Raw genomic sequence first — 9,093 nt, 5'->3', positions numbered from 1 at the left:
ATATAGGTATTTCATCTGTAGTTACTATTTTTTCCAATTTTTTTTTTGTTGTAAAACTATTTATTTAATTTATTTTCAAAAATACTAAAGAGCATTAGAGACAAAAATTGTACAAAATAGAAATTAGTCTAATGAGACATAATTATCATTTTTTTGGCCTAAAAAACAAATTTCACTTTGAAATTTATAATTCTAGCAAGTAGGGTAAGGGATACCACAAGTCGCTAAAACCATGTGAACATTTGCGGATGTAACATACTGAGAAAACAATGGATTTTGTATGTAACCACACAAACACGACTCTTGTTCTTTCAGTTTTCCGCAACATTCAGCGGAAGTCCGGCTTGTAATGCTGGTATGCATGTTATAAGTTCTGTCGAGATGCATGCCACTTTCTCTTCCAAGACTGCTTTGGTCGGAGCTAAAGCCGATACAAAGACTATCACAAACGCGATGCATACTACTCCTTTGAACTTCATGTTTTGTAAGCTTAGCGACCTTTTCAACCAAATTCTAGTTATTATTATTTGTTTGAAGAATGTGTGAGGTGTTGTTTTTGAGGTCTTGATAGTTAAGCTACTTATATAGATGGAGGCTGGAGTAATATTTGTAAGAGGCTGGCGTTTTAGGTAGTGATTTTGAAGTTTTGACTGTAAGCTTTTCGTATCAATGCGAGACATGTTACTTTGGTAATCTATGCGAGACATGTTCCTTAAAAGAAAACTACATAATAGGAAAATATTATCAAATTTTGCAAGGAGTCTCATATAATATCTAACTAGTAACCAATGAAAATATATGTTCATAATAAACCATCAATGCATAGATTATTCATAGATTTTTTGAACTTTTACAGCACTAATTTTCCTAGAAATTTGATATGCAAATGATTTATAGCTATCCACAAAGTTAACAAAACAGACAAAACGTAGAATCTACCTGTAACTATTGGGATGATTTTCCAAAATTAAATATAAAAACAGTTGTCAATATTTTGTAAAATGAAAATTAAATTAAACATATGAAATCTAAATAAAACGATAGTGTGAAACAAAACAAAAAGAAGGAAAAGTAATAATATATACTAATTTGTCGACAAGGAAAAAAATGATTTGCTTTAATTTATATCTCTAAGACTCTAACAATGATAATGTAAACCAAAGAAATTATGATAACTGGAAAAATAAAACAGAAAATGGTTGTTTTATTCAATATTCGGTTCTTAAAGACCGGATATAGGTCAGGGTCAGGGCCGGCCCAGAGGGAAAACCACCAAGCCAACGATTAGAGCATATAAATTAAGGAGGCATATCTCTGACTTTTTTATTAATATTTAAAAATATGCAGATTTCTTAGATAAATATTACTTATTAAGAATTTATTAGCCAATGAAAAAATTTCAATACTCTCTGAGACTAGTGCAACTAATGCTTCTTTAATTTGTTTAGTTGTTTCCCATTATCTGTATGACATATTTATTAATAAAAAAATATATAAACAACTCTAATGTTTTACGAATATTATTATTATTATTATCAAATAAATATAATTTATGTTTTTACATATAAACTGTAATAAAATCATATAAAATATAAGTAAAAACTAATAAAAATATTAGTAAAAATTATATAAAATTTAAGTAAAATAATATTTTTAAATGTGAGATGTTGAATTAACAATTGATTTTAGTAAATTATGATTGATTATTGTCAAAATGTTGGTGATAATATTAACAAATATTTCTATACATTTAAATTTATAAAACTATATTTAATAACTATTAATGCAGTTGAATTAGTTTTTAAAAAATTAATGTGATATATATATATATATATATATATATATATATATATATATATATGATTATTAGGAAAAGTATAAAAATATGTTGTTAAAAATTTGCTTAGGGCATCTAAACGTGTTAGACTGGCACTGTCTCTGGTACGAGACCTTTCTCAGGTCTGTCTCATAAACTGCTGAAATGCTCTACACTTACAACAGTGCAATCCACGGATTCTCCACTTGGCTTACTCCCCAAGAAGCGGACTCGCTCATGACTCAACCATGTGGCATTTCCGTTCTCCCTGAAAAACAATACAAGTTACACACCACTCGGACTACACTATTACTCGGTCTCGAGTCTCTTAACGTACAAAACACAGCCCTATTTAACGCAGCAGAAGCCAGCGACATTGTCATCAGAGTTCTCGACACCAGTGTTTGTCCAGAGAGAAAAAAAATTTCAGACGAAGGATACGGTCCTATTCCGTCTACATGGAAAGGCAAAATGCGAGGCTGGGGCTAACTTCCCAGATTCTCTCTGTAACCGCAAACTAGTCGGAGCAAGATTCTTCACTCGTGGTTACGAAGTAAAGAATGGACCAATGGACGATCCAAAGAGTCAAAATCTCCAAGAAACGACGACGGTCATGGAACACACACGTCATCAACCGCGGTGGGATCCATAGTGGAAGGAGCCAATCTTCTAGGCTTCGCTAATGGGACTGCTCGTGGGATGGGCCACGCTCGAGTAACTGTTTACAAAGTTTATTGGGATGGTGGTTTTCAGGTGATAATTTTATACAAAGTTCAGTACTTCTATTTTATCCTACTATATAAAAGGGGCTATTTTGGGGGCTTCCAAGGTGTGCCACATGGGCAGAAAAATTCCTGGCCAACCAATCTGCCATGTCATCCCGAACTGGGCTTCAGCCCAATAAATTGGAAAAAGTTGTCACGTACTGGCCCAGCCCCTTAAGTATTCCTGTCCAATTATCTGAGCCAACCCCAAAGTATTCATGTCCAAAGTATTCATGTCCAATTATCTAGAAAAGAGACAGATCATCTCCCCCGTAACCCGAAGCGAAACACAATCAGCCTCCCCTGTAACCCTAAGCGATGTCTCGATGCCGACATCTAATCACTTCCTCTCCCCATCGCCTCCCGCATAACGCCTCCATTCAAGATGGAACTTCAATCGTCTGCCATAAAACCTCTAATCAAGATGACTATTGACCCTCCACATCTCTCCTCCAGCTCGATGATATCTATCTCTTTGTGTTCTCTTCTTCTCGGACTATTTATACACCCTTCCACATCACTCTTTCCTCAGATCGTAAAATCCATACCTTCATCATGGCCAAACAAACCGCAATCCTCACCGGCGAAGCTTCTTCTCCTCTCCTCTTCCGACATGTTTCACCAGGACCAGGAGATTCCACCATGCAATTTAGGCTTATTCATCACTGGGAAGCTCGCAAGAATGTCAAAGGAGGACCTGGCATCCTTCTTGGGATTGAGATGCTTATGATCGACAAAGAGGTATATTAGCGTAGCTTTGAAAAAAACACTTACTTTATTTTTTTAGCGGATTAGAGTGCTGTGATAGAGATTGGATTAAAAAGCTTAACTTTGAAAAAACCCTTGCTTTATTTGTTCGTGCGGATTCTTTGATAGAGATTGGATTAAAACGAGAATTGAAAAGTTTGTTTTATTGCCTTATAAAAAACACTTGATATATTTGTTTGAGCGGTTAGAGTGATGTGATAGAGATTGGATTAAAAAGCGTAACTTTGAAAAAAACCCTTGCTTTATTTGTTTGAGCGGATTAGAGTGCTGTGATAGAGATTGGATTAAAACGAGAATTGAAAGGTTTGTTTAATTACCTTATATGTATTTAAAAGTGTGTTTTATTGGCTTATATTATGTGTATCTATTATAGAAGTGATTTGGAGAGAAACATTATTTTGGTTTGAGAGGATTACTAGAGGGTGCTGTGATAGAACTGTAAAGTTTGTTTTGTAGCCGTATATCTTTCTATTTTAACGCTTATAAGTAACAAAAACATATTGTCTCTCTGTTCTGTAGGGTACTTTGGCTCAGGGGTTCATCGGTCAGAACCGGCGCAACCAATATGAGGAAAAGCTCGAGCGTGGGAGGATCTACACACTGACAAACTTCTATGCATCCAACAGCAAGGTGATGTACCATGTTGCTGATCAGAAGCTGGTAATTTGCATTTCACACGCCTCTGTCCTGAAGAAAGTTGAAGAAAACATTGAAGGCATTTTGACAGAGCGCTTCAGAATCCATTCCTTTTCAGATTTTGAAGCCAACTGCGATCTCAGAGGGGATCTTCACGGTAAGGATTAGATGATTTGTTATCAAGTTCAAACTTATACAACATCCCGGACTTATTAACCATCTGTTTGTTTTATAAATTTAAACCAATATAGCTTATTAATACATTGTTTCTAACCTTTTAACTGTGTGTTGTAGATGTTGTTGGCCACCTTAAGCTGGTTGATGGCAAACCTCTCCATGAGCGTCCAGTTTTGTGCACCAATGATGACTCTACTTCTCGGATAGTTACCGTTCATCTACAACTTAAAGAGCAAGCCGTTGTAGTTATATATTGTTTACTAATATATGATCTCTTAAGCCTAAGTTCCTCATTTAAACATGCATTGTTTTTTAAATTGCAGTGGTCCAGTAACGAACGTCTACCTATGGGACGAGGCTGCGGAAAATTTCCGCCTTAAGTTTGACGCGTCTGCAGCCACTCCAACGGTTCTATTGGTCACAACGGTGAATCCTAAAAGACTCGCTAGTAATCTCTCACACTCCATATAAGACCTCTAACTTGGTCACATCTCATTAACATAAACCTAACACTAACTGCCTCTGTATTGACAGGAAAATTGTGCTTAAGTTCAATGTCCTCATCCAGAGTTTTTTTGGACGAAGAGGTTGACCCCACCAAGGAGTACTTGACATGGTTAGTATTTTAGTTTCTTTCAATTTGACAGTGTTGATCATCGTCTGATGAAAATTACTTATTCAAGGTTGACCACAAACCCATCTGCAACTTCTGCTGTCAACCCTGTTGAGGTGGTTAAAGCTGAGACGCTCACAATAAGTGAGATTGCTGCCTTCATCAAGAGTCAGCCTGCTAAGGTAATCCCATTTTCTTATGAAATTCAAACATTTTCTAAATTTAGACGCTGACAAACCTTGACATGTGATTTCAGATTGCCTACTTTGACTGCATTGCCACAATTGACGATGTCAAGCTTGGCAGTGAGTGGTATTACATTGCTTGCAAGGATTGTCAGACAAAGCTAAACCGTGGGCCTACAACACTGATTTGTCCAAAATGCGACAATGAAAATGCTTCTGCAATAGCCAAGTAAGGATCTTTCTATTCACATAGTTGAATGCTAGAATATGTAACATGATCTGTTCCGTAATCACAGATTCCGCGTGGAATTGTCCGTCTATGATAATGAGGAGCAGTGTACTTTCATCATTCTTGGCGATGCTGGAAAAGAGCTAACAGGTCGCAAAGCAACAGAGTTAATCGATATGTATACTGAGGTGAGTGAGAATCTAATGTATACTTGGATTTTCAAAGTTATGAGGTTAGTAACTGTATGCTGTTATATTAGGAAAATGGTGGCGATGGTACTGAACATGAGGTCCCTCTACCACAATGTCTCATTGATACCATAGGACAGACACACAAGTTTAGGATTAAGGTCTCCCTCTTCAATTTCACATCAAAGAGGATTTCCTTGACTGTTACGAAGATAGCCTCCCCTGCAGTGCTACCTCCTAAAAACCGATCAGCTCACGTGCCTGCTCTGCCTCTTGCTGGAAGCCAAGACAACCCAGCATCCAGTGCCGTCGATAGCTCAGTGGTGACTGAAAGCAGTGGTGGAGGGTCTTCCTATGCAAACAGTGATCCCAACTATTCAATTGGTGAGCAGAAGAAAGCAAAGCGCAGTAAGCGTAATGGTTAGGTCCTCCTTCCCTGAAGTCACTCCATCAATGGCTGGTACAGACTGTCCAGTCAGCACTCCTTTCAAATAACAGTCTTTTTCTTTTCTTTATTTAATTTTTGAATCCTTCTCTAAAGACAGCTATGAAGTACTTTTTAAAGATATATTGGTTTGTTCTTGCAATCGAGTGTTGGTTATACAATTGAAAACCTATTATGTTTGTTTGTTACTTTTCTCCTTAAAACAGAGATAATTGAGTAATGAGCAAATACTAATTATCATTTCGCATTATCATATTGTTTGTTATTTTTTCCTATTGCTTCAATCACACAAGAATTTCAAATTTTAAACGTATCCCGTTAATTCACGGTAGACAGTTATAACAGAAAGGCAAGAAGCACTTCTCCTGCATCATAAAGGCAATTAGCACCGGCTGCAATCACGGATAGTTTCCAAAATTTTGTTTTGTCTCATTAATACATATCAACAGAATATATGAAATAAATTCATTGGTTTGCATATTTGATACACACCGCTTACCAACCTCATCTCCACATAAGATTCACATCATCTTCCACTAAAAACATTGGAACGAGAAGAAAGGAGGAGACGAGTAATAGTCGTAACTCACTCAATCTGTGGATTTCCACATTTCAAGATCTCTCTTTTACACTGACTCACATTTTAAATCTTTCTTTCGTTCCAAGGCTGGTTTCCTCAACACAATGGTCAAATCAAACAACAATGATCCTCCACCTGTTGGAGGTAAATCAAACTTACCACTTTTTATTTTGAGAATTTGTACTCCCTACACACCAAATATCCCCTATTTGCACTCCATACACTGTATCCTTCCAATTTTTTTCCCCCAATCATTACTATTTTCCCCCTATTCTATGGTATCTCACCCTTTTTGGTATATTCAGCAAATTAGCTCTTATTTTTTGAAAGATCCAACCTTTTTTTAATATAGAGATTGCGAGTTTATTGTTCCAGTTATGGTTCTTAGTATTTCTTTTAATTAAAACAGGGAGAACATCTTAGATTCAAGGGTAGAAGAAGATCAGAACTTAAAACTAAAGAGCTAAATTATAAAAAATTAAAAAAATATGATATTCTTAAACCTTTGCATCTGTTTTTTTTTATAAAATTGATTACGTAACTAACATTGCATGATGTCACATACAAAATTTTGGTTAGCATTTATCTTGTAGTTTTACGATGATTACAATACTATACATAATGAGAATGAATAATGTATATATATATATATATACAAATACTGTCGTTAGTTTTTTGTTGAAGTTATCAAATACTAATATATTTATTTCATACATCAACAGATAATATATATATATATATATTAATAAAATAGTCTAAGTTCAATGTTTTTAATGGTACCAACAATTTTTAACCGCTTTAACTTTTCATGTTTAAACTAAAACTACCAATTAATTATAAATTTACTTTAATTAAACTTGTTATCCGCGCGGAGCGCGGACACCGGCTCTAGTTAGTATAATAATATCTAATTTATTAATTTGAGGTCTTATTTTTTATCTAATGTTTAGAAGTCATCGTGGGACCATTTAATTAGTGATTTAACATGTCTTATTTTTATAATTTACATTAAACATTTGACATGTAACATTTAAACAGAATATCAAAGAGAATTTTTTTGAGATGTAACAAGATCGTTTAACATATGCCCATTCAACTTTTTTTTTTGGTCAACTTGAACTTTCATTAAAAATAAAACTTGAGAGGTGTTCATGGCTTCAGGCCCAAAGAAAATAGACAAGACTTTGCTAAAGAGTCCGCTGGGCCGTTTTGGGCTCTAGGGATAAACTGAAAAGAACATTTCGAGAAGGATGAGGACGGAGAAAACGCCAGGGAGTCGATATCGGAAAGGACTCCGTGAAGATCCATCGTTCTACTTCTCGAGGAGATTGCTCGTACGAGCACTTGGGAATCTGTTCTGAGGCAGATTTGATTGATGTTAAGGGAGGAGGCGTGCAGGAGTGCTTCTCTGATGGCTAGCGCTTCAGCCATGCAGGCGGAGGAGACATGATGTTGAAGTCGTGATGCTCGATTTAGTTCCACCGAGTCCTGATCACTGAAAATCCAACCTAGACCCGCCGCTTTCTGACCTTATCGCCACGCCGCGTCTGTTGCAGATGACTGTTGAGGAATCGATCACCGGTGATTGGAGGAATGTCAGTTAACTACAATTTTTACACAATTATTATCATAAAATCAGCAAAGATTGCCAACAAAAATGGAAGCATTTAATAAATTTATCTTTTCATGAACCTCGCCAAAATTTGTATAAATTAAGATGACATACCTATTTTAATATTTTAATTATCACGTAGACCATTGTATTCTAATATATTATTATTTCAAAACTGAAAACCATAAATATTAACAGAACACATTCAATAATCAGACATATTCAGTGCTATTTTATTCAAAATTAATTATTTAACTACAACCCAAAAAATATATTTTAATAAATCCAAACTAAATTTTTAAAAATCTTAAAAAATATATATTTAAAAGTTCTGATTTTAACACATAAACTGATATAGCTTAAAATCCGGATTGAGAAACATATTAGATATTTCGATATTTCAAAATAAGCAATTTTTTCTTTACTTCCAACACTAAAAAAACAAAACTAATGCAAACGAAGCTAAGTTGGTGGGTTATACTGTTTTAGTTTTCACAAGTTATATTTATAAAAAATTTAGTTACATTTACAAAACTATTTTTAATAGAAAATTTAAATATTCAAAATTAAAAATAAATGTGAATGGTAAAATAAAATACATAAAAAAATTCAAAAATATATATTTTTAAAAAAATGGAAGATTATGTTAATTAGTTATAGCACATCTCACGTTTTGAAAGTACGGGTCAAATGCAAAACTATATTTATTTTTGAATTGTTTATGTATAGTTTAAATATTTTATATTTTTGGCTATAATGAAATATAAAAACTAATATAAGCTAAAATATAATGTATAATTCTTTTCTAAATTGATGTTACATAAATTTCCTAGATATATGCGCTTACAAAACTAACATTTTACATTAATCCTAATTAACGATTTCTAATTATATTTAAATTAATATTTAAAAAATTAAGAATAAAGTTGATTTTTCTAAACAAACATATGATTAATAAGTAGACATTTTTACAATTTCTGTTTTTTTCCCGGTTTATTTCATCAAATATACAAAATATTTATCAAGTAGAAACGAGTTGAACAAATAGATGTTTTATTTCTATTATAAACTAACAAACAT

General features: G+C 34.0%; 1 protein-coding gene across 1 annotated transcript; it reads left to right on the top strand.

Annotated features, from left to right (window-relative positions):
- The first annotated feature begins 3,135 nt into the window (after window positions 1–3,135).
- LOC125582312 lies at window positions 3,136–5,801 on the top strand. Its single transcript, XM_048748938.1, has 9 exons — window positions 3,136–3,321; window positions 3,868–4,141; window positions 4,279–4,393; window positions 4,485–4,609; window positions 4,696–4,777; window positions 4,845–4,956; window positions 5,031–5,188; window positions 5,256–5,376; window positions 5,448–5,801. The coding sequence occupies exons 1-9, from the start codon at window positions 3,136–3,138 to the stop codon at window positions 5,799–5,801; spliced, it is 1,527 nt and encodes a 508-aa protein (XP_048604895.1).
- Window positions 5,802–9,093: the final 3,292 nt, after the last annotated feature.

The sequence above is a fragment of the Brassica napus genome, chromosome C2 (genome assembly GCF_020379485.1).
Source record: "Brassica napus cultivar Da-Ae chromosome C2, Da-Ae, whole genome shotgun sequence".
Lineage (NCBI taxonomy): Eukaryota > Viridiplantae > Streptophyta > Magnoliopsida > Brassicales > Brassicaceae > Brassica > Brassica napus.
This window is presented reverse-complemented; position numbering and strand designations above follow the sequence as displayed.

What these genes read in the sequence shown, in the direction of transcription:
- LOC125582312 (XM_048748938.1), top strand. Translation starts at nt 3,136, where the DNA reads ATGGCCAAACAAACCGCAATCCTCACCGGCGAAGCTTCTTCTCCTCTC. An exon ending in TCTCAGAGGGGATCTTCACG is followed by an intron (nt 4,142 to 4,278) that starts GTAAGGATTAGA and finishes TGTGTGTTGTAG; the next exon opens with ATGTTGTTGGCCACCTTAAG. An exon ending in TAATCGATATGTATACTGAG is followed by an intron (nt 5,377 to 5,447) that starts GTGAGTGAGAAT and finishes CTGTTATATTAG; the next exon opens with GAAAATGGTGGCGATGGTAC.